Source organism: Uloborus diversus, chromosome 5 (assembly GCF_026930045.1).
Source record: "Uloborus diversus isolate 005 chromosome 5, Udiv.v.3.1, whole genome shotgun sequence".
NCBI classification, from domain to species: domain Eukaryota; kingdom Metazoa; phylum Arthropoda; class Arachnida; order Araneae; family Uloboridae; genus Uloborus; species Uloborus diversus.
In genome coordinates, this window is record NC_072735.1 from 4758588 (window position 1) to 4785849 (window position 27262).

Here is a 27262-nt window from a genome sequence, read left to right on the forward strand (position 1 = left end):
TTGCTCGGGAAAATGTTCTTAAAATTGGAATAGAAAAAGAACAAAATTAAATTTTCGAAAAATTGCTTAAACGTGCACACCCCCATGCTACAAACTAATTCTTTGCCAATTTTCATGAAAATCGGCCAAACGGTCTAGGCGCTATGCGCGTCAGAGCGATCCTGACGATATCCAGACAGAGGGACTTTCAGCTTTATTATTAGTGAAGATAAAGAAAGATAAAGAAGACAAAAAAAAGGGGAGGGGGGAAATGGGAAGAAAAAAAAAGTTGGGGAATTTTATAAGAAAATTTAGCTATTTGGGGGAAAAAAAAAATTTTCAAGAGACAAAAATATTAGAGGGAGTCGATTCATTTTATGAAAATATTAGTGGAAAAATAATTTTTGAATTTGGGGAATTTTAATAGAAAACATCGTTTTTTGGGGAAAAGTTGAAAGGGAATTGGGGAAATATGGATTTGACCATCTGGCAACACTGTTTGAAAGGGATAACATTAATGTTTGAAAAAATATTTTTTGTAAAAAAAAAAAAATCAGTCTCATTATTTTCTGCCATACCTCGTAGACAGCTCATTCCTAACTTCAAATAATTTATAAGTAGGAGTGAACATTTTAAGCAGTTTCAACATTATTGAATCACAACATCACAAAAATCACAACCCTGTACATTTATTTCTAACTGATAAAAAATATTTGGGGAAACATTTCTTGTGCAGAGAAACAATTAACTCTTAGAAGGCTGAGTATGTTATTTACAGCAATACATTACCACAACAATTACTCCAGGCACTGAGGATTAAAGTGAAAAACTAACGTAAAGCATGACGTCTCAAGAAAATACAGTATATAGCTATTTCAAGGCTACAGTGGAGTCTTTTCATCAATGTAGAAAAATCACCACAAAACCACAAAGTCGTGAGAGAACGTAACGTCAACCACGTGGAATCGTGGTTAGTTTTTTTCACTGATGAAGCTCGACGATTCTCACACGACTTCTCTCACGACTTTGTGGTTTTGTGGTGATATTTCTCTCGACGACTTCTCTCACGACTTTGTGGTTTTGTTGTGATATTTCTGTACTGATGAAGAGGCTTCGTTGTAACCTTGAAATAGATATATGCTGTTATTTTTCGAGAATTTATGTCGTATTTATGTTGGGTTTTCACTTTAATCAATTTATTGTAGCACAAAGCTTATTGTGACCATTTTCGTTTACTTCGGGCACTTTTAAATAAAAATTGCTAAAAAACAAATAAAATATATATATTTTTTTTAAGTTATCGGGTCTTTATCAAAAATCGAACAAAGAGGTGCGACAACTCTATCGAATGTCAGATTTCATTTTTTACGCCTCTTCCCGGGAAGTGCACCACCCAGATATACTTAAACAAACATCTTGTATTATTACTATAATTATAATTATGGATATTTTATAACGGCTTTTATGTACTTTTAATCTTTTATATGTTTATTTCAGTTGCTGCGCATTTTACTAATAAATTCCACGCCGAAATTGTGAAGAAAGGTCAGGATGCCAAGTTGTCGTGTCAAGCATTTGGGGAGAGACCGCTAAACGTTTTGTGGACAAAAGATCGGCAAAATTTAAATACAAAAATAATGAACAGGTATCTTACTTTCTTTCAGTTGTTATAGCTAAGCCATATCACATTTTAATGCGCTCCACTGCCCCTCTGTGAAGATTCTTAAGCAAAATTAATTCACTCGTCGTGTAGCTTTGTGCTTGAAAACCAACATGTTTCCATAAAAAGGGTTTTTTTCTCTCGTTTGTTGTCGAAATCATAACAATATTATGTGTGCGTTTGTAAAAAAAAAAAAGCATTATAATATAGCACATTATTTCTTAATGTACAGGGTGTTTCAAAATGAATAGCGGGGTTTTAACATGTTATAATATTTATTACACCAAACTTACAGCCACAAGTGATATATCAAATGAAAGAGAAACTCAAACAGGTTTTTTGTTTGTTGGCATCAGTGCGCATGCGCGCGGAATGTTTCTGCTGCAATCCGCTAGAAAGCGCTTGTAGCAAATATGGCGACTAAAGAACAGAAAGCGTTTTGTGTTTTACAGTTTGCAAAGACGGAATCTGTTGTTACTGTGCAACGTGCGTTCCGGATTAAGTTCGGTTGTGATCCACCAGGTGATAACAACATTTGTAGATGGAACCGCTGGATTGACCGTAAGAGGCCTAATGACAGGGCTTGTTTCACATGGCCTCCACGGTCACCCGACCTAACGCTGTATGATTTCTATCTTTGGGGTTTTATTATGGAGCGTATGTATGTGCCTCCACTGCCAGCCGACCTTTCCCAATTAAGGAACAGGATTGAAACAACTGTCGCAGCAATTACTAATGAGACACTCATCAAAGTTTGGGAAGAACTCGCATATCGTCTTGACGTGTGCCGAGTGACGAATGGTGCTCACATTGAACACTTGCAGGCTATTATGTAAAACTGTTTGAGTTTCTCTTTCATTTGATATATCACTTGTGACTGTAAGTTTGGTGTAATAAATATTATAACATGTTAAAACCCCGCTATTCATTTTGAACACCCTGTATTTATTTATTCTTACGTTATGCTAGTCTTTCTCACTTCTATTTTAAACTTTCTTTTTACAATATAGGATACACACTTTCACCATTGAGTATTTTTAATTCTTATTTAAATTTGAATTTTCAAAATTAAAATTCAAAAATAATGCCCATTTTATGTTGATCTATCAGCCTCCTCTCTTAGACTTTTTTCTCATTTATAGATCATGACTACCACCCTATTCCTTTAGCGGATGCACATTTCTTAAATTTTATGAAAACATGCATATATTTCCATTGCATTAGTTATTATTACGGATACTCATATTAAACCGCAGGGAATGAACTTAGCGCCAAATATATACTTTCTTAAAAATACATTTTTTTACTTACTTTATTTTCATTTACTTTATTTTAAAATATCTTCATACATATACTTTTAAAAATAAGGTTGTTAAAACTTGATATTTGTAGCTTATTTTAATTACAATTTCTGACTTCATTTTTGAAATAACTAGGATAGTTGTTTAATAATTGTTATAATTTTTTTTTACTAACTTTTAAATTTGATTTCGGAAAAAAAAATTAATTCATGACTGTACAGATATTATAGCTTAAACATAACTAAACGCAATGCATTTTAGATATCGGTACATTGCATACGACCTTTACCCTGGCTTAAGGGCGGCCACTTATTGCATAATACAATTTGTCGTCCTCTTTTATCCGTCACCCGTCACACAATAAGTAAGATTACTTCTTACGAAAAGTAAGATAGCTCTCTCGAGAAAAACCCTAAAATCAAAATTTGAAAAGCATGTGACTTCATCAAAATATTTCAACATAATAAAGATTTAATTTTGATTCTTTTATTTTTTTTTTAAATTCAAAACGAAATTAAAAATAATATTTTCAGTTATAATATAGTTTTAAATCTTCTCAACTTTAAGTGCTCGTGTAACTATCTACATACATGTATCACAATTTTTAATGTTATTGTTTACATTTAAAAATAAAACCAGTCCTCTTATCCAAATGCTTCAACTCGGTAAAGATTTAAATTTGATTCTTTCATTTTTATTAATGCAGATTAAAATTTAAAAAATATTTTCAGGGTTTTTTTTTTTTTTTTTTTTTTTAGTATTTTCAAATTTAAGTGCCCATGAATTTATGTCTATCTTTCTGGCTATCTATTCATTTATCTATCGAACTGCATATCTAACTGCATATGCTTTATTAACATTGTTTCCATTTAAAAATAAGATCAGTTGACTTATTAATCCTTGTTTCATCATGCATTTCAAATCAATTCTTTCCAATTAAAGGTACCGGCAAAGTGAAACCGTTTTTAACAACGGAACCCTTTCGGAGCTTTTGATTGAGTCTGTGGATCGAGGAGATTCTGCTCTCTTTACTTGTCTGGCATCAAATGCTTACGGAAAAGATGATACAAACATTCAGCTCATCATTCAAGGTAAGGATTATATATATATATATATATATATATATATATATATATATATATATATATATATATATATATATATATATATATATATATATATATATATATATATATATATATATATATATATATATATATATATATATATGTATATATATATATATATATATATATATATATATACGTAATTAAACATAACAATGTTTTTTTCTTTATAAATAGAGGGCTTCAGATTAATCGAAAGATATGTTATTTTTTCCAGAAATTTTCATTTTCATTTTTTAATGTCTATTTAAGACTTTAGAACCTGCAAAGGAAGATTAATGGAATTCATGAACCCAAATTTGAAGGATGCTTTGAATTTCTCTAATGTCTTTGACGTCTTTTTAACTACAGAATATTCCGCACCACAATATTATTTTTTGATTACTATTAAAGAAAATTGTCAAATAGCTTTAATATTCTGCCGTGTTTTACGTACTGTTTGACCATCGATTACATGAAAAGGCAAATATCCGGTTTATAGGAGGAAATGGATCTTTTAGTTCATAGGGGTGTTAGTTGGGTTGTTTCAGATGTGCACTTTTGCTTCTCTATTATTTAGCCTTAGTTTTGTAAAAATGAAATTTTGCTCACAGCAATATTTTTTAAATCTAAAGCACATAGGATGTTATCAGGGCAAAAATTAATTTATTTATTCATTCACAACAATTTTTAGAGCTTACCATTTTTCTTTTACGTTCCTACAACGAACGAAATGAAAATATTTTATTTTCTCTTTGTTGTTTCCATGGTAACTATTTTTGTTTCCATAGGGCTCTAGTGACATTATAAAACTCGTGCATCAAAATCCCATCGTTATTTTCCCTTTTCTCCTGCCAGAATCATTGAGATAGAATCGTCTTTACTTGGCACATTGCCAAATTACATACAGTCAGTGGTCAAACAGTAACAAATTTATGTCTAACGTAAATGAAACAATTTGTGATGAAACAGGATTTGCTTTAAAAAAGTAACCGTGGTTTTAAACTTAAAAGGAACTTCGCAGCTGGAAATATTTTTTTTTTCACCAGTGTATCTTTAAACGTTGTTATGAAAGCTTTTTTAAGGGTGTGCCTTTCCATTTTTCATTTTTTGATTTCTAGAAAAACCAGACATTCCTCAAGAATTACGTATCACTCGGACAGCAAGTAGATCTGTAGATATTTCCTGGTCTCCACCTTATAGTGGGAATAGTCGTTTGCTGAAGTACGTCTTGCGATTTGGAGAAGATTCTGTTACAGAAAAAGCATCTGATTCAGGTGAGCCACATAAAACAATAGTTTGAGCAATAAAAATAAGCACTTTATTCAGAAAACTTGTAAGCCAACAAAAACATTTTGGAAATGTTTTAACTCTAACAAATACGATATTTTTTGTGTTTAGTTACAAATTATTCAATTATACGATTAGGAATATTAATCAGTCGTCACTTTGGGAAGCTACCACGACCGGTCAGTTTGTGAAATCATACAGACGTACAAATTATTCTATTATACGATTAGGAATATTTTTCAGACGTCACTTTGGGAAGCTACCACGACCGGTCACTTTGTGATATCATGAAGACGTACAAATTATTCAATTATACGATTAGGAATATTATTCAGACGTCACTTTGGGAAGCTACCACGAACGGTCAGTTTATTTTTTTTTTTATTTTATTTTAAACCAATGATACCTTCGTACCTGCCATTTCTAGCTTAACCGGTGAAGGGTACCATGATGGTTGAGGGGAAATCATACAAACGTACAAACTATTCAATTATAGGATTAGGAATATTATTCAGACGTCACTTTGGGAAGCTACCACGACCGGTCAGTTTGTGAAATCATACAGACATACAAATTATTCAATTATACGATTAGGAATATTATTTAGACGTCACTTTGGGAATCTACGACGACCGGTCACTTCGTGAAATCATATACACGTACAAATTATTCAATTATACGATTAGGAATATTATTCAGACGTCACTTTGGGAATCTACCACGACCGGTCACTTTGTGATATCATGAAGACGTACAAATTATTCAATTATACGATTAGGAATATTATTCAGACGTCACTTTGGGAAGCTACCACGAACGGTCAGTTTATTTTTTATTTTATTTTATTTTAAACCAATGATACCTTCGTACCTGCCATTTCTAGCTTAACCGGTGAAGGGTACCATGATGGTTGAGGGGAAATCATACAAACGTACAAACTATTCAATTATAGGATTAGGAATATTATTCAGACGTCACTTTGGGAAGCTACCACGACCGGTCAGTTTGTGAAATCATACAGACATACAAATTATTCAATTATACGATTAGGAATATTATTTAGACGTCACTTTGGGAATCTACGACGACCGGTCACTTCGTGAAATCATATACACGTACAAATTATTCAATTATACGATTAGGAATATTATTCAGACGTCACTTTGGGAAGCTACCACGACCGGTCAGTTTGTGAAATCATACAGACGTACAAATTATTCAGTTATACGATTAGGAATATTATTCAGACGTCACTTTGGGAAGCTGCCACGACCGGTCACTTTGTGATATCATGATGACGTCACTTCCCCGTCACTTTGTGACGTCGACACAAAGTGACATTCGAAAGCTTCTGGAACGTGTTGATAACTTTAAAGTGAAGAGTCATGAGCGTCACGTAACGGGGACCTTTTTGTGCAAGTCAACTGACTTTTACACAAAGATCCCATTTCAGTAATAGGCTATCTTATATAACTAAAAACTGAACGTATGTATCTACGTATGTATCTTTGTATCTATGTATGTCCAAACTTCTTCTCCCGAACGACAGTGATCTGACCATCATCCCAGGTATCGATGGATTCGTAATCTTCCCGTCTTCATGTTTGGCTATTTAACATAATCCTCCGGCAATAATTAGCGGAGACATCAGTTAAAAACTATTAATTATGACGCTTAAATTTCGACATAAAATCCCTATTTTTCGAAGGCCTCCATTTAAATTATTATTTAGTGCTTCATCTCAACTTTCCGCAACAATGCTTTTATTAAAAATGTATAGCGTGAAGAAAATCATTGAGATGAAAGATCTGTTACCATTTTTTTTCTCGAATATGAACAGGTAAAATTCTTGTTTTTGTTTTGAGGCTTTTACTGTAATCAAGGGATTTAAAATGTTTACGTTTTCGGGGATTTTCCGCAATCTGCGCAAAATTTCACTGACTTTTTTTTTTGTTGTTGTTGTTGTATTGGTTCAAGTCTGAGTGTTGAACTCGCGTCACTTGAAATAACTTTTATTTTCGAGGTGGACCGTGCAAAGCCGGACGACGCAGCTAGTTTAGTACATAACGGCTGAGCTCATAATTTAATCTTTCTAAAATTCTAAGATAGGAAAACCAACAGTAAATAAAGGCCATCGTGAAATCGGGTTGTATAAATATGTATTGTATTTTCTTGTACTATATTGAAATCCACAAAATTTGAAATGTATGAATAAACACCCGTACACACATTCTTACGTAAAAAAAATCCCACTGTTCTTTTAAAAGGTAAAAATTAACAACCTAAGTTAATAGCTACCTAATACATATATATTTGAAATTTAATTTTTGTATTTATGGCAGGATTTATTTTTTCTAGGGAAGAACTTAAACCCAAATGCATCACAACGAGTTACTATATTACCATCCGAAACGTTGTGGACAGTAACTGGATTAAAGCCCAGCACCAAGTACTCGTTCAGAATATCCGCTATAAATGCCTTAGGTGAAAGTGAAAACAGTAATCCTGTGACAGCAACTACTGACGAAGAAGGTAGTTATTTGTGTATTTTTTAAAATCCTTTATTCGTGTAAGCTGAGGCCCCTATATATACGAGCCGGCGCATGAGCTTAAGATCAGCCATTTTGGATCGGAGCGCGTGTTTGAGTGGTTGTCTTTTCCGGCGAGTTATCGCATCTAGTGATTGTTCAGAGCGAGTGATTATTAGCTTCACACACACGTGAATTGTTTATAAAATGAAATATTATTTACGGCAAATTTGGCAAAACATGAAATTTTGCTGTGGTAACCCTAGCTCCACAACAATGAAGAATCCAATCCGAAATGGCTAAACTTAAGCTGATGCGTCGGCCTATCTATATATAACGTTTCTATATAGCGGCTCTAATGTAAGCTATTTAATGCATCACCACTACTGTTTGACCTTGGATTGTATGTAATTTGGCAATCTGCCAAGTAAAGACGATTCCATTCAATTTATTTATTTATTTATTTATTTATTTTGTAGAAATAAAGTATGATTTTAAACGTTTCACTTCCACAACACAGCGTCTCTGAAAAACTTTCATCATTCTTGATATAAATGAAATGAAACAGTCTGTAAAAAAAATATAAGAAAACTAAGAGTTTTGTTTTTTGACATTAATTGCCTGTAATAGGTGACTACGGATGAGAATGTGCAAACGATGCATTGGCAAATGAGTATCTAGGCCACTGCTTTTGCAATCATCCGTCATAACTCCTCTAGATTTTTTTTTCTATGGGAGCTGTTAAAAAGGGAAAGTGTTTTAAATACATGTTTCTGATGCATCATTTTTAATGGAAAGGATACAATTAGCAATCCTCACTGTTACGGTGTCAAAAATATTTCGGGACAAATTGAGTAAAAATTTGACATTCTTCCGCTACTAATGGAAATCACTCAGCAACATTAAAAATATTGTTTTTTTTTTTTTGTTTTTTCATTTTTTTAACGTGTAATGCATTTTAGTTCCACTACTGATATTTTTTTTCTTATTTATTTATTTATTTATTATTTATTTTCTTTTTTTAAACGTGTCGTGCATTTTAGTTCCACTACTGATATTTTTTTTCTTACTTGTTTATTTATTTATTTATTATTATTATTATTTATTATTTTTTGGATTGATGAAGATTTTTTTGATCTCACCATATACTGATAGTACTGTTTGAAAAAAAAAACACATTTGGAACTATTTTTTTATTGATTTCTGTTTTTAACAGTTCAACACAGTAGCCTAAGGGTTTAAAAAAGAAAACGAAATAATATTTAATGAAACTTCATGTGAGGTTCATTTTCATTTATTAACCAATATCACCCATTCAGTCATACCGATTACTTTAGTGCGTACGTAGAATCAAAAAATATTCGTTACACTCAAATTGTACTTAAATATCTTTAATTCTTTCTTACAAATCATCAATTTCATTAATTTTTATAATAGATTTTTTGTTTAGAGGTGTTAAATTACGAGACGAAGCAATGGTTCTAGTTTAAAATTCTGAAGTTACTATTTACGAATCATTTAAAAGCTAAAATAAAGTTACACACTTACCTATATATCGTGCACAACTTTGGTCGCTGCTTAAAATCATAAGTAAATTTTATTTCTGCAACTGTAAACCTTAAGTGTACATCAGATAAAAAAAAAACAGACAACTGCAAAATTTTAAAACTATTTATCAAGCTGCAAAGAAAAAAAAAATGCTTGTATGGTTGTAGTTAGTTAAGAGTTCTTTCTTTTAACAAAAGAAATATGGTCTTCTGCAAAAGGTACTACTTACGTATGCTACTAACTATATATGTGATGTAATTCATCTTGATATAACTTTCAGGTTACAAAAAAAGTAAAATCTTGAAACTACTTTGTAACAGGATGCACACTATATACATACAATTTTTCTACTCAAAAATACATGCTCGAAATGTTTTTTTTTAACATAAAAGATTTGTATTTGTATACTTGCTCTAAACATTTCACAATTTTGGAGTGAAAATGGACACACATCAAAATATTGAGTTTTTTCCGTGTCTCTTTTACTTTATCCCGAAAAAAATCTGAATTCTTTTCTGAAACTTGAAACAAAAAATGTTTACTATTTTATGTCTCGTGCAGCTAAGAAATGCAACAATGCATTTAAAATTCCATTTCTTTAGAGTCATAAAACTTTCATTCATATTGTTTTCTTTTAGCTCCTGGCGCGCCACCTTTAGCTATAAAAACGGTTCCTTTGTCTTCCACCGCCATAAAAGTGTTATGGGAGGTACGTAAGTAATTATCTCTTATCATAAAATACAGTTCTAATAAAATGTATTTTGCTTGATAATTTTTGCCCATTATCAGACATCAGCCAAAATATATTGTGTGATAAAATTTGTAATTATTTTTCCCAACTCCCTTGCAGATAAATTGTAGTATATTCTCAACTTTGATTAAACTTTGATCTATTATATTCATTAAAATATGCAGGTAATTATATAAAAACACTTGCGATTTTAAAACTCTTTCTGAAAAGTTACTGATCAGAACGACTTGATATTTCACCAGAATATCGTCAGGTAATGGAATTATGTTTGGTAAAGGGAAAAATAGTTCCAGAATATGCCGACAGTTGGCACTGTCTAAATTCACTTTCTATTCTAGATGCATATATCGTTGACTCAGAGCAACAGTAAGATATCTAAACACAGAAATAACACTAAGATACCTTACTGTTGCTCTGAGGTGACGATATTTTATTGAGACGTGATATACCCGTCGTAGGCATAGATGTATTAAAAATGAATAGTGTAAAATATCGTCTGACATTCAAAATTTATTTCAATTAAAAACCTAATTAAAATAACTATCCTATTGCTATAGTGAATAGTTATTCATTACTATAATACTTTTAAGTTCACAATAAGCTTTTCTTAAATGAAATGTTAGCGAAATGTTATTACTAATGGATTGCTTTACCACACAGGCTTCATTATACGAGGGGGGACCCAAAAGAAAACGTACTAATGGTGCGGTGCCAATCCTAGATGTAGTAGAGTGTTCTTCAGCTAGATGGCTCAAGTAGAGACCTTCACAAACCAGCCGTACAAGTGGCGTCAGTTTAGTTGATAACGTCTGGTCGTAGTGTTGGTTATCTCAGGTGTTGTTGCTCTCCGCCTGCGAGCTCATTATGTCAGATTAAAAAGAACAAACTGTAAGCTTGAAATTTTGCTTCCTGCTCTAAAAGTCGGCAGCGGAATAGCTTACCAAATGCTTCAATAAGCTTTCAACAACGATGCTATGAGCTGTACACAAGTTTTCGAGGGGTTTGGACGCTTTAAACGTTGTAGCATGAATGTTGAAGATCATGCTCGCTCTGAGCGCCCTACAACGTCTCGAAATGATGAAAACATTGAAAAAATCCTCCAAAAAATCAACGAGAGTCGTCGTTTTACGATTGACGAAACTTTAGAAGAAACAAGAGTGAGTTGGTGCTCGTGCGGGCGATCAGAAGAATGGTTCTTTCACCCTGATAACGCCCCCGTACACTTAGCCTTTACTACTAACCGCTACTTGGCCTCGCAGGGGTGGCCAGTCGTTCCTCGACCCCCGTATTCGCCAGAACAAGCCCCCTGTGATCTTTTTTTGTTCCCGAGGATGAAAAAAATTCTGAAATCGAAGCGTTTTGATGATGTAGAGGCTGTAAAAATTGCTTCGCAACGGGCACTGAACATGATCAAAGCTCAAAAGTTCCAGGGGAGCTTCTAACAGTGGAAAAAAAGAATTAACAAGTGTATTGCATCTAAGAGTGAACACTTTGAAAGAGACAAAAGAAATTTTGTGAATAAACTAATATATAAATATTTCAGAACAAAAATCCGGTTACTTTTGGGTCCCCCCTCGTACATGTACCTATTTATCTGTATTAATTGTTATTATCGTGTTTATAAGAGATTTCGATATCATATGGTAAGTAATTTAACAAAATAATCTGGAAATTTCTATTTTGCTTTTTAGCCCCCAGACTCCTCATTGCAATTTGGAAAAATAAAAGGTTATTACGTTGGTTACAAAGCGAAAGATTCTGCCGATAAATACGTCTATAAGACCTTAGAAGACACAGAACATTTCAGAGAAGAAAGAATTTTAACTAATCTGCAAAAGCAAACCAAGTACCTCATACGAGTACAGGCTTACAACAGTAAAGGTGCTGGTCCTCCATCTGATGATGTTGAAACGGAAACTCTGAAAGAAGGTAGGGTTTCTGAAAAAGAAAATTATATTCTACTTCATTTCACAGACAGAAATAACCGACAACTTTGTTTTTTCAATTACTTTAACATACGTAACACTTTGATGTGAAACTGAAAATAAATCAGTATAAGATTTTCGAAATAAAGCATTAACTATTATATTTATCTAGTACATTGTTTCCCAACCGGTGGTGCACGAACCCCTGAGGGTTCGCGAAAATAATTTTGTAATAGCAGAGATCTATTATGTTTGTTTGAGATAAAATATCCAGTTCAAGCGTTTATTGTTTATTAAATTTGTCTTTTGCACATTAGATACTTTTCAAATACAAATGTTAGAAGACTTGCTGACATTATGTTTTTTAAAATTTAAAGATTAAGTCTGTCATTATTACAAGGTCTTTACCTTTTTGTTGAGAAAGATAGAATTGAGCCCATGCCGAAAAAGTTAAACTTTTGAACGAAATGTATTTAGATGACAACATGGCAATACTTCAATTTTCTCCGCTTGAAAAGAAAATTCAATTGAACTTGGTAGAAATATTACATGAAGAAAATGAGAACATTCGAAACATCTTTATCTAATTTTCCATGTTTAATTTTTTACCATTTGAGTGCGACGAAAGAGATATTGTGCTTCTCTTGTACTTCGCCGAAAATACGAGTGACACAATGAGTACAATGGCGCTGCTGTTAGTTGCTGTGATTTAAATCGTAGTAAAATATTTTACGGCATTAAAAAATTAAAATTTGTGCTATATTAAGAAAAAAGGAACTCGTGAAAGTTTCACAGAAAAACTCTCTTGTAATAAGTCAGTATAAATATATTTTTGTAGGTAAAATTTACCGTTTTTTTAATAATTAGAGTTAATGTCAGCCGTTTCTATTATTTTTGAAAAATAAAATAAAATAAAAAAAAACTAAGCATTTTATTCCGCATTTTAGCATAAGGAAAATAATTTCTTCATCACTTGAAAAAATTTATGTACACAGTGTATCCTCATTAAACAACTAGATTTTACTGGAAGAAAAAAGATCATTTTGTTAATCTAAGACATTGTGCATAAAAGATAGTTTCAAAGATCGTTTCTTAATTGACTTATTTAGCGTTACCAATAGTGCAGCCTGAAATACCTTTTGTTTTTTTTTTTCTTGATCAAAAATATTTTCAGGAGGGGGTTTTTTTTTGATGAAAAATACCTTCTGAAGGGTTTTTTTCAAATCAAAAGTACCTTCTCGAGGTTTTTTTTAAATCAAAAATAACATTTGAAGGGTTTTTTTAAACCAAAATTGGCTTTTCATATGCAAAAACTACTGTATTAGAATTTGCATTTATATTAAGACTAATTTCTTTGGGGGTAAATTCACCCCCCCCCCTTCTCTGCGCCACTGAGCGTTACGAATTAAATTAATTTTGTGACAGAAAAATAATCTTTAAATTCTATTACCCCCTTTTTTTTTGAGAAAGTTTCCATTGGAAAAATGAATTTCTGCGGATAAATGCAGAAGGAAAGGAAACCTAAACTAAAATTCTTTGTTCTTTGTCTATTAAGATTTTTTTTTCAAAGTGGTCTGAAACTTAAAGAATTATATTTGGGTTTGTTCCATTTAATTTGTTTTCTAATAATTTGTTAACTATCATTTTAGCTTGTAGCTTGTGTGTATTTCTACATTTTGCAATTATTAATTTTATTTCTAAAAAAATGTCTCCAACATTTTACTGCGTGTGAGGGGCCTTGTCATTTAGTACTTAGTGCACAAGGGATTCTCTAAAGTTGTACCATGTGTGGAAAATGTTCGCAAATCAAAAAAGGTTGTTAACCGCTGAGTAACTTCTGTCTAGGCCGGTTGTCTCCCCAGCATTAATACTACATTGGCAGAGAAACGCATTTTACGGAATTGTTGAGCATATATTTCAAAGTGGGAAATTGTTCGTGCTTTTCTTTTTTTCGTGCTCTTTGCCTACTAGTGCGATATTACAGCGTACAAAATGAGGGTTGAAGTGAAGGTAGATAATCTCTCTTGAACGACTCTAATGTATTTATATTTATATAAACACACACACACACACACACACACACATATACATATACAGTCGACTCCCGCTACAACGCTATTCGACTTACGCGAAATGGCAATAACGCGAATTTTTCACGAGTTACGAATTTTAGAGCTAACGCGAATTTTTCGTCTATAATACGAATTTTTTAGAAGGAAGTATCGGCTTTATTAATAGCCACTAAACATTGATTTCGTGAATACTATTGCATCACTTACAGCGAAAGTTTCCACATCAAACCAGTCTACGTATCGCGTTGTTAGTCATTCAGTATCATTCATTTATTTAATTTTTTCATTTGAAATATTATAGTTATGAAATATAAATGGTACCTTCGTGGTACCATTACACTTCATCTAACTTTCGTGAAAATGGGAAGAAAAAGGAAGTTTCTGTTTAAAAAAAAAGGGGGGGGGAGGGAGCTAACATTCTCTAGATGCTTGAACAACTACAAAACGTCGACGGTAGCACGACAATAAATATGAGTGATTCTTCCATGCGTACTAATACATATGTTACTGTATACTGTACAGTACTATTATAGTGCAACATTTTATTGTTGCTAAATACTGTGCATGCCGTGTTGTTTTATTTTATGTCTTTACCTTCCGTTGATCATTCATTTTGTGCATCTTAGTATTTCATCTTGAATAAAATAGTTTTTTATTTTTCAAATGCAGTAAAAGTTCAGTTTTTTTATGTAAGAAACTGTAGTGTCTAGTTGAGGAATGCTTTAAAGCAGTTTGTTAGTGTTCATAAGTGTCTAAAAGAATTTGGTATACTTCTAAAAAATTTGTATACACATATTTTTCCACAACGCGAAATTTCGACTTACTCGAGGAGTCTTGGAACGCATCCCTCGCGTAAGTCGGGACTCGACTGTATACATATATTCTTCTATAGAAGGTCAGCTGGTCAAAAGCCAGGTCCCGGTACAGCGAACTAGAAGCGTCTTTCTACATCTTTAACTAAACTTCGAATATTGTTTCTACGTAATGTGTCAATATTTCTTTGTATTTCTCAATATATATTCACACCTGTACAATATATATATATATATATATATATATATATATATATATATATATATATATATATATATATATATATATATATATATATATATATATATATATATATATATATATATATATATATATATATATATATATATATATATATATATTTTTTTTTTTTTTTTTTTTTTTTTTTTTTCAGATCCTCCACGACCTTCTTCTTTGGAAATTTTGGGCGTGACGTCATCATCCGTCACTCTAAAGTGGAAGAAGGAATCTGGCGATAGCACGGCTTCAACCGGTGAGTTCTGCGTAAATAAAAGATGTAGTGAAATACACGCCATATTTTCTCGTTTTTACGGTCTGTTGAAGATCCTGGAATTGCCCCTTTTCCATTTTCCCCTCTCCTCCAACGCTTCAAACACTTTGACAAGGTGTCTTGTACTTTTGGAAGAGAAGTTTCGTTTCTTTTCCCATTTTATGGATGTTGTTCCGAGCATTCAAAAAAGCATTTATTTTCGAAATAGTTGGAGTTTCTTGGTATTTCCGCAGCAAAAAAATAATACTTTATTTCAGCGTTCATGTTATACTAGGATTTTTGATCTTAGTTTTAGTAAAACTATTTTTTTTTTTTTTTTTGGTGTTGTTTCAAAGCGGTAAAGAAATTTAAAAAAAAAATATATCAATTCCACTTTTATCTTTTAAAAACAGTTTCTTGTTTTAATACATTTAAAATCACTTATTGTAGCTCTTACAGCTAGTATGTCAATTTTTGAATTTGGATTTATAGAAAACTATTATTTTTATCCTTCAGCCATTATAATGATTTTGGAATAAAATAAACATTGGTTAGTTTTAAATTTCATTGCAAAAGTTCGTGACTACCATGCAGAGTAAAAGGTTGCAAATAATCTTTTACAACTGTGTGGTATCATTACGTTGCATTAAGAAAATATTTTCTGAGATACTTTAAAGAAACAAAATCTATAAGATGGTAAGTAATCGTTTACTCTTAAGAGCAAATGTATTGTTCTTATGATTTTTTTTTCATGGTAAACTGAGATTACAAAATAATGCATTAGCATCTGTTTCTTCGTTTTTTTGTATCATCAATTACATTTAGTTTCATGCCATCTTTGAAGAATGCCGAAATAGTAATATTTTCTTAACAAAAGTAATTCTGACGGAATTTAAAAGTTCAAGTAACGTCATTATTATTACCATATTATCTGAACGAAAGGCATTTCTTTTCTAAAGCATCGACAATATTATGTATTGAGATTTACTAACCATGTTTATAAATATTCGGATTTATATCTTTATATCATGCTGTAATTTAATTTTGCAGTCAAAATATTGAAAGCTAAATCATATCATTTTATAAAATGGACATGAAAAAAAACACATATTTTAAATTAAAATACTTGCTCTCTAGTTCAATGATTGTGAAATTTATCAAGCTTTAAATTATTCAGCAACTCAATATGATTTGAAATCTTCTTATCTTAAAGAATTGAGAACTGAATTATTTATAAATCGTATTATCAAAACAAAAATTTAGTTTTATACCATTTGCATTTCAAAAGGATTAATTTTGGCTTCGCTCTGTCTTTTAAAATACAAAATTTTGAATCATTTACTTGGAATTTTGTAAATCTAAGAATCATAACTTTAAATCATTCATATATTCTGACATCTTATTGTTAAGTTATGCATATTCTCGGATAAATTCAATGCCACTTATTTATTATTTTATGTATCGTTTTTGTTTTTCAGTTTTGACTGCAGTTTCCACTTGTATCGAAAGCTTAAAAGAGTAAAAGTCTGAGAAACTTGAAAATAACTTGATTTAGCCATACCTTTTGAAATAATAATCCTTATAATTACCATTTCTACTATGAGAGAATATCAATGTTCATATATGAAGAGCGGGAGGCAAAGTGGTGTAAGTGGATGATTTAAAGTTTTATGTAAAATGCATTCAAAGTTCAGATCCTTGGTAGACTTTCAATTTTTTTTTTCTAATTCTGGCTGTATCGCAGCACCTACCAGTACTACTAGTACTATATATTGTCCCATTATAAAGGAGAGGTTACCATATCAATTGTACTGGTTATCTTCAAAAAAATTAATTTGACACTTACACCCCTTTGCTTCTCACTGCCTCATATTATCTATATTATATTGGTACAGTTGGCTCTCTGTTTAACGACTTTCAAGGGACCACAAAAAATCGTCCTTAAGTAGAAAGCGTCCTTAAACAGAATGCTTTTAACATTATAGTGGACCATCTGGGACCGTGAAAAGCCGTCGTTAAACAGAGAGCCAACTGTATTATTAGTGCTAAAATAGCTAGTAATACAGGGTGACCAATAGTTAACGCTTTGAAAAGAAATCTTAGTTTCTCGAAAACTGTTCGGCGTATAAGTCCAAACTTGGCGGTTTTAAATTCAGTGCGTGGGCGAATTTTCTTTGCGCAGTCTCTTTGAGTGGTCTTTTGTTGTTCATTTTTCAGTGAAAATGTCGAGATATAGCGTTTCTAAGCGCAGTTTCATGGTTCGAATGTATTATTCGAACAACAGCCCAATTGTGACACAAAGAAAGTTTGCGGCTGAGTTTAAGCTTGAGATAGGCAAACAGACTCACTTCTGAATGATATGTGGACATTTTAAGAAATCAGTTCATTCTAGTAGTTCAAAGTGAGCCGAATTTCAAAAGCATGCGTTTCATGCAAGACTACGCACCACTTCATCGTCTCAATGAAGATCTTGATATGCTTCAAAAGCACTTTGATGAGCGGATTTTGACTTTATGGTACAAAAAAGCGAAACATATTGGAATTAATTGGGCATCCTATTCTCCTGACTTGAATCACTGCGATTTGTTTTTGTGGGGTTATATCAAAGATAAAGTTTACGCTAGATACCCCGAAGAGCATCGAAGAACGGGAAACTTCGATTCAGACAGTTATTGGAAAAACATTAAAACTTCGACCCTTCAGCGAGTGATGCAGAATTTTGCTATTCGTTTGTGCCAAATTGCAGCTAGAGATGAAAAACAAATCGAACAATGGATCAAACAAATTCCCATGCATTGTACTTTTTTTTTAGAACTTAAGTAGAATTTTTTGAATCAGTAGTTTTCTAGAAATACATTTTTAATATCAGCTGGTTAATTGCTGATCACCCTGTAATTCTTAAGCTTTATAATGCACTGAAAAAATGATTCAGAAATGCTCCTGAAAAATAATAGGCAGCTAATGTGCCCAATTTTTGCCACTAACATTTCTTGTGAAAACCGGTATCAGTCAGACACCTTTCTGAAGAATTGAGAAATCACTCCTGTTATAAGTCGGGTCATATCTCGGGACTCTTCTGGAAAAAATTAAGTGGTATTGATTAGAACCTTCCTGATTTTCCGAGAAAGATTCAGAAGCATTAGGGTATTCATGGCACAGCTAAGAGAGATTTGCAAGTAAGAACATATCATGGGCCGTGGTAGCCCGATCGGTAGAGTGTCGGATTCGGGGCCGGAGGGTCCTGAGTTCGAACCTCGATGGTCGAAGACCCACCGTCGTCATTAAAGGGGACTGGGCGACGTTAAATATGCTCGTGGTCTCAATGTCCTCCAAGTGAAACGATACTTCTGGGGGTGCTAGCACCAGGTTGCTATTAGCTCTTGGTCTAGTTCTAAATTCTCATTAACTGTTCGATCCGGTGATGGTGCTGCCATCTATCGGTATAAAAAAATAATGGAGGCAAGGCACTTAGTATGCAGTCCTCGACATAAAATACAGTTGTAGTCAGTTGTAACTCGGAATCGAAATCGAAGAACATATAATATCCCTGACCTACAATTCCTGCCTTGAAACGTTGCACCTATCCAGTGACCCTTTGGCTCTTACTGAGAGCTTAGTCACTCTGGACGGGCCGTAATTGAACCTAAGCCACTTAATAAACACGTTCAGTCAATATTTCAACTGAAAGCTAAAAATATTATATTTCACAACATTGAAAAGCGCAACTTGTCGCTTTTCAGGAAACTTTTTTGCAATGATACAGGGAAATAGGTGAAAACCTGTGAAATCTCGCAACGCTCCACTAAAATAACCAGTAACGTTTTGGATTTTTTTTGAGCAATCACGACTGCTTATTGTTCTCACTTCACCATCAGTGGTGTTTGGTTCCTTTTTCAGCTCGGACCAGAGGCCTCTGCTGCACCACCGCCCACCGGTCTCTGGTCCTGAGCACTGTTCCCCGGAATCCGATGCTCCTGGTCGGTGGTGTGCATGTCCTACACACACGCACGCTCATACGCATACACACTCTCAGACGTACAAATTCACACACAGGCACACAGTCTAAGCACACACACAAGCATACACACGGGCGCACATGCTCCTTCACACACCACTAAACACACGTAACCGCCCACGATAAGTTCGGAAACCAGGCGCTATTTCTAAACACAATTACTCCAATGAGTAGGGTCGTGTGGCAACTCGTGATTGCGAAAAACATAATTTGAATTCAAATTTTCAGAATTCAAATTATTTATTTATTTTTATTTTATTTTACTTTTTTTTTACGGTGAGCTATTAACACATAGTCTGTTGGTTGGAATAAAATTTCTTGCTTTCTGTTCCAGGATATGTAATTCATTACAAAATTTCGTTGGACTATGGATCGTGGAAAAATGAAGAAGTATTCGGTGATGTAACGACACATACGATCGAAAATCTCCGTTGCGGCTCTAGTTATGATTTCTACATCACATCAATGAGCGACAATGGAGTGCAAAGCGACATTGTAAAAGCAACAACAAACGGCAGAAGTAAGTATCAGAAATGCAAAAACATCATTAAAATCGTATACACTCTAAAAACAACAATTTCAAAATTGACGAAAAGGTACTCAAATTTGAGCATACCGTGATTCAAAATGGCTCCGACTACGTGGTATTCAAATTTGAAACATTGAAATACTCAAATCAACATGTGTGCTCATTATTGAGGTATTTGTGCTCATTTTTGAATGTGTAATAAATTTAAACCTGAGTATTATGTACTCATTTTTAAGTATGAAATATTTCAGCAAAGTATTTGAAATTATGGGTACTCATATTTGAAACAAAATGTTTCAAGAAAATTGGAAAGTATGAATGTACTCATTTTTGAAAACTTCATTTTTCTCAGTGTATGAGAGCACTTAAAAATGTCTGTCGGTGTACCTAAGAAAGTTTGACTGAGTAACGTCTATATCTAAAAATGAAATCTACATGTGATGCTTTTACTGTAATACAACTTTCTGCACTGAACACTTTCTACAGTTAATCCCTTCAGACCTGGTGTCCGGTTACACTTCAAACAGCTGCTAATCATTTAATAATTGATTTAATTAGTTGATTTTTTTGTAGTTGACTCTTTACATTCTTCATATTATAATCCGTGAAATAATTTTTTGTTTTGGGATTGACAACACTGATATATAAGGATTGAGAGATAGAGAGTGGCTCATTTTTCCAACCATGGATTTTCATCTGAAAAGCGAGGTTTTTTTCCTGATTTTTTTAAAAATATATAATCTTTAATTAATCGCTTCAAATGCTTATAGTATGTTTTATAATTGTTTGTAGAACATTTTGTAATGAAGTTTGTTCGGTATTTTATCGTTTTCGTATATGAAATATTGATTTCAAAAATATAAGTCCGGAATATTGGACGTGCCATAACTCTTTTAATTTTTCTCCTACAAACTCAAAATTTTGTCTATAAGATACCCTTTACTATAGTACACTGTGTACCAAATATCAACATTTTTGGTCTACTATTTCATAATTCGGACTGAAGGGGTTAATTACGTATTTATTTCCGCCATTTTCTCTTTTGTGCTATTAGATTTAATTTAAAAAAAAAGCAAAGTTAAAATACCCACCTCCCCCTATATCTAACTGTCTTTTTTTATTTTTTATGCAGCATTTTCTTCCCCTCCCCCCTCCCCTTTGGTTAGTAAAAACTGTTATTGGAAAATATAACGTGCGAGCTACCAGCATAGTTATAAGCCAACAAAAAAATGTATTTGTAAATCCGTTGGTACAGAGTCATACTTACGAGAGATTGGTCCAGGGGTCAAATCAACCAAAAAACAAAACGACAGTGAAAAAAAAAGTTCAACCTTTTTTTCAACATACATGTTTTATTGGTTAACGTTCTTTTCTATCTTTAAATTCAACATCATGACATGTTAAGCTCGTTTCATCTGTCCTGGTTAACTATTCCTTAAATTTCGGAACTCTTAACTGATATCTAAACTTAAAGCAACCTGTGCAGATGTTTCTGCTTACGACTGCGAAAGTTTTTCTGCGAGAGCCAGAACAATTATTTTGTTGCAAATGTACTTTTCTACATCAAAATTGACTTTCAACTTTCATTACAGCACCAATACCTCCCGAAAAAGAAGATCTCTTGAGCGTAAACACTAGTTCCGTTACGATTAAATTGAACTCTTGGAAACCTGGTGGATGTCCTATCACTCATTTTGAAATTAAATACAAGCAACAGCATCAGAAGAACTGGATTTTATTTGCTGACAGAGTATCGCAGAATAAGAAGAGCATCACGATATCGGGACTTATACCTGGCACTATGTACCATCTCCAGTTGACGTCTCGTAACGGAGCTGGACCAACGGAAGCAGTGTACTCCTTTACGACACTAGCAGCAATAAAAGGTAAGACAATCCGTAAAACCATATCTAGTTTTTAGCCTACTTTCCCAGTAAAAGTCAGAGAAAGATGATAAAAAGCATGAAAGAAGGCTTAATGCATCTTAAAAATATCGCGAAAAACAAAAAAAAGGTCAAAAATAAATAAAATAATTAAATAAATATCGAAAAATTAGAAATTGGAAAGTAGGGTATTGAGATGGGAAAAAATGTCTGTCGGTCTGTCTGCCCCCCCCCCTAATAACCTTTGAATGAATAATCCGATTCGAACAAACTTTTTTTTGTTCGAAAGATCTCGGCGAAGACACCTCATTCCCATATTTCACTTCTTGATTTGAACTATTTTTTGTTCAGTTTTGAACAGTTCAAAAAAACTTAACATTAGCGTCTACGGGGAAATTTAAGGCAATTCCGAACTGTGAGGCGAATTTGCTTCAAACAAACTTTGTGGGGAAAAGCTTTTGATGAAAAACTTGTATATAAAATATCTTTTTGATTTGAACAATTTTCCGTTCAATTTTGAACAGTTCAAATCCCTTAACATTAGCGCCTACGGGGAAACTGAAAGTCAATGTAGATTCCGTACTTGAAGGCGGATTTTTTCAAACAAATTTTGTTGGAAATAGCTTTTGACGCCAAACTCCAAACTCCGACAATTTAGAGGCACCTGACTCCGACTCCGACGCCCGACAATTAATCGGACTCCGACTCCCCGACTTCGACTCTGACTTCGTAGCTTTGGCAAAAATTTATACACGGTGGACAGATGACTGACTCCGATTCTTGGATATTCGTCTCCGACTCCTTTATCCCAAAATGAGATTGACTCCGACTCCGCAGCTATGGTTTTCACTGTGAAATAATTATTGTTGATATGATTTGTTTTTATTTTTACGCTAAAGTTTTAATTTAGGTATTCAGTTTTCGGCGAACAAACTCGAAGTCATTTATGTTTCTACATAAAGATATGCGCAGACGATTTTTTTTTTTTTTTTGACAATGAAAAGTATTTCTTTAAGTTGACATTTTATTGTTTTTATTTATTTTGGTAAGTGCATTAATTAATTCATTTTAAAAAAAAAACATTTTTGGCTACAGGGGAAAAAAAAACAATTTTTTTTTGTAATGAGCTTATTAATTTTAATTATTATTTTTTCGTTTTGAAAGCTGTTAAAGATTTTTTTTTATGGAAAAAAGTGTATTAGCTGCTTTATTTAAAAGGACAGCGCATCTATTTACGCATCTAATTTTTTTAGATGAGTGAGGAATATTTTATTCCTAGAAATTAGCTTAAAATATTTAAAAAAATATGTTTGAAACAATTTGCGATTTTAGCTATTTTTGAGAATATTGATCAGGTACTAGAAAGTAGTATGGGTATACGGGAAAGTAGGCTCGTATAGTTTTAGACGGAACTTCTTGTTTTTTAATGAACAGCTGGACAGTGCGAAGTCCAGTTATTATGTCATTGATCTACGGATTGAAAAAAATTAGGTTCGATGTCCGATGCTACACAAGAGCCAGGGCCGAATTACCAAATAGGCAACGTAGGCAGTAGCCTAGGGGCCCGGAGAAATATCAAAGTTGCAAATACAAGAAAAAAGTTATATTTTCTTCAAAAAAAAGGGGAGGGGGGTGCTCCTTCCTTGTTTGTATTCAATAAAAATATATATTTGCGCGGTGGGTGTGAAAAATTTTAGACGCTACAGACCCCCGCCCCTGTTTTCTGACCTCGCGATGGTTCCAGGGGGCCCCATCACTTCTAATGCCTAAGGGCCTCCGACTCCTTGATCCGGCCCTGATAAGAGCATAAGATCCATCGAGTGTATGCGAGGTGCGTCCTTGCGTATGCGTTACGGCTTCTAAACAGCTGCAACCTACGATAATGCAGCAGATCCTCGTAAGCTACGAAAGAACGGACATGAAGGTAGGAAGTGGTGCCATCTCTCGATGGTTCAGGCAATCATTGTCCAAATTAGAAGCGCAACCGCTCGAGGCAATAGATTGCTCGATCTTAATGACAAGAGATAACTGTTTATTTATTTTTTAATCTAGAAGAAAAAAAAAAGCAACTGCCAATGCTTAACGAAAAATACAGTTTACACAAAGTTGACTTAGCTGGGCGTGAATGCGGGAAAACGGTGTAATTAGTGGTGGTACATCTTTTAAATTTCAAAGTTAAGAATAAAAAAGGAAACTGCAGGTTTACATTATTAATTTTGACTACAAGAACAAAACAGTAATATTAAAAAAGTTAAAAAAAAATTGTGAGGCGCGTAAGATCTTCGGGTAAACTAAATTAACATTTCAACATAAAACCTTGCTTTTCAGCGATACTGTTTTTAATTGTTTATTTATTTATTTATTTTTTATTTATTTTTTTATTTATTTATTTATTTATTTTTTAATTTTGTTTCATGTGGTGGTACGCGATGTGTTCCGTATTCTTTCAAGTTTTCGAATTTTGAAAAATACGTGAAATCAGTTTTAATCACTGTTCTCAACATCTACAGATTGAAATTATTTCATAATTGCCCGGAAAATTGCAATAAATTCTTGTAAATAGTTCTTTCAATTGCTGTAATTCTTTGCGTTACATAATGTTTTCGTATTTATGCATTTCTGACGCATTCATCATTTTTATCTAGGCTAAACGTATGGTGATTTTCAATATCGATCGAATGTAGAACTATATCAAATAGATTAAATAAACGATGGCGATATTTTTTCTTACACTCGTTTTCTACTATAAAAAAGTAATTTTAATTATTATTATTATTATTATGATTATTATGATTATCATTTATGTATTTTAAGTTTTTTTTTGCAGAGAAACGTAGGAAAACTTACTATTTTACAATAATATATGGACGAGCATTTTCATTGTTTGAATGTTCCAACACAAAACAGACGTTAAACCCTTTTGTTGAATATGTGTCCTCCATTTATTTATTTATTTATATATTTACTTATTGAAAGGGGGGGGGGAATAGTATTACGTTCAATCACACATTAGATTTGTGTGAACACAAAATCACACAAAGTGATTGTATGTTTAGGCGTTGATCCAACTATTCACCAAATATCCTAAATAAACAAACAAACCACTGACGTAGACCGGAAGTAGCGAGTCTTATTTCCGGTTAAGCGCCAATCTCCATTGCTAGAGATAGATGTTCATAGCGAAAGCGATTTTGTTGTGCTTCTTTAAAGAGCAGAATAATGTCTTCCGCGTATTTCAATGCATTAAATAAGAAAGACAAGCTTAGTTATTGTTAAAAATTATCTTTCAATGGCTTTGACCTTACGGATCCTTTAGTAGATGGATGGCGAATCTATTGCTAACGATTGATGTTTACAGTGTTCAGGCAATTTTGTTTTCTTTCAGTTCTAGGTAGAATCATGTCTTTTGCGTATTTTAATGCATGAAATGAGTATAATAGTCTTTGCAATTCTCAAAAATTGTCGATCAACGGATCTGATTTTCCTGATCCTTTAAATACAGAAATAAGAAAAAAAAAAAAAAAAACGAGTCTTCGTTTGTCGATTATTACCGCGATTTCAATGATAAGCATTTATGAATACCTCCTAAACAGAAATAAAGTTGATACAAAGTCTGCTTTCAAGAATCACAAATCTACTGGATTGCAAGTACGTTGTGAATTGTAATTCCTATTCTTAAGTTGAAGCTATTTTTTCAAAGATGGAAGCTTTTCTGCACTATGTTCACACAGAATGGCTATGACAGGGAGTTTTGGTGTCATATTCAATCAATTCTCCTGTTGTAGCTTTTCAGTTCACCCACACTTATTACAGTTGCTACCTAATTTTCAGGTTTGATAATAAATATATTTTATTACATATTTGTTCATCACTTTTTTTTGTTTAATCAACTTGCTTCTGTAGCAAGATTGATAGGCATAAAAAAAAAATTGAAAGATAACAAAATTTAAATTTAATCTCCGAGTGCTTTCTCCTGCGTTAAAATTGCTTTGAATGTAATACCAATAGCTATACTATGATACTATACTATAACTTTAATTAATGTGTTTGTTTACCGATTGTCGAATATCTAAATTTGTTTACAATTAGAGCGCCTAATATTAAAGTACCGTCAATAACTCGAAGTCCCAAGAGACGGGCTAAATGGTTCGAGTTATTGATAGTTCGAGCTATGGGAAGTTTTTTTCTCATGAGGTAATGAATAGTGGTTCTTTATTTTAATCACACAAATCAAACTGTTTGAAACCCGTCAAAACACTGGAAACTTTCAGCTTTGCAGGAAGCAAATAAAAAATTGTTCAGGTTGAGTTTTTCTAATAATCAATTTAATATAGATCAATATAGATCTTCACACATTACAGTAAAAATACAAAGCTGATGAAATTAAGGTGAATGTTTCCAGCTCGTAAATACCTCGCACAAAGTGTGTTTACTACACAATATTCATTAAGATTCAATCCTTTCACTTTAAAGCATTGGCTTTGATTCGACGATCAGGACCTTTAGAAATTTGAACATCTTTATTTCTGACATCTTATTTGCTCCTGTCCTCATGCTGTACCCGAAAGCAGAACAACATCCCCTCTTTTTACGAAAATTTTGCGCCTTTGAAATTCATGATTAATTTAAAAAATTCAATCAAATTACAGATACGTAAACAGAGCAATTCGTCGTAAGAAGCAATACAAATAAGACTTCCGCCGGAAGTTTTGAGTGACCCCGTGCAGCCCTGCCACCTAGTGTTCAAAAGAGTAAGCGTGGCTTGGAATTTGGTGAATTGGTTTTGAAGAGGTGTATTCCTTAGACATAAACAAACAAATAGGTTTGACTCAATTCTTGAGAATCTGCTAAAAAATTTATAGCACTTAGGTCCTAGGTGATGAGCACTTAGAATTCGTAACAACTAAAAACTTCGTTCCAAGATTATATAATTTTCACTAGTCTAGTATTAGAAAAATAGTCTTGTACTGAACGTCTGAAAAGCAATTTTCCTTGTTAATTTATGATATTAATTATGCTATTTATGTGAAGAAATTTATCAAGAAAAGAAAATTAAAATACCACACAAAAGTAAATATTTCAACAATTTTCTTACATTTAACAGTGACATCAATTTTCTATGCTCGTTCTCAGGACTAAAAATTTTTAGAATGTTTAAAAGCATATGGCGCTATCTGTGTTTCAGAAAGGAATTTATAACCATACTAGATTTTATTTTGCGTAATAAATTGTACGCATATGACGTTGTTTAAATACATATCTTCAAAGAAGGCAAACTTTTATGAAAAAATATTTCGTACCATAAAATTATCAACGGAACTGATTCATAACTGCTAGTTTTTCTTTTATTTTTTTTTTCCATTTTTTTTCCA

At 32.8% G+C, this 27262-nt stretch overlaps 1 protein-coding gene across 1 annotated transcript in view; it reads left to right on the forward strand.

Annotated features, from left to right (window-relative positions):
* The window catches only part of LOC129222352 (cell adhesion molecule DSCAML1-like), a 151641-nt gene that overhangs the window by 109096 nt on the left and 15283 nt on the right, over positions 1-27262 (forward strand). The window contains exons 11-19 of the mRNA XM_054856847.1: positions 1477-1624; positions 3883-4031; positions 5168-5323; positions 7695-7868; positions 10051-10121; positions 11855-12092; positions 15368-15466; positions 19813-19998; positions 21600-21893. Coding sequence (XP_054712822.1) covers positions 1477-1624; positions 3883-4031; positions 5168-5323; positions 7695-7868; positions 10051-10121; positions 11855-12092; positions 15368-15466; positions 19813-19998; positions 21600-21893 — 1515 coding nt within the window. The remainder of the gene's footprint in view (positions 1-1476; positions 1625-3882; positions 4032-5167; positions 5324-7694; positions 7869-10050; positions 10122-11854; positions 12093-15367; positions 15467-19812; positions 19999-21599; positions 21894-27262) is intronic.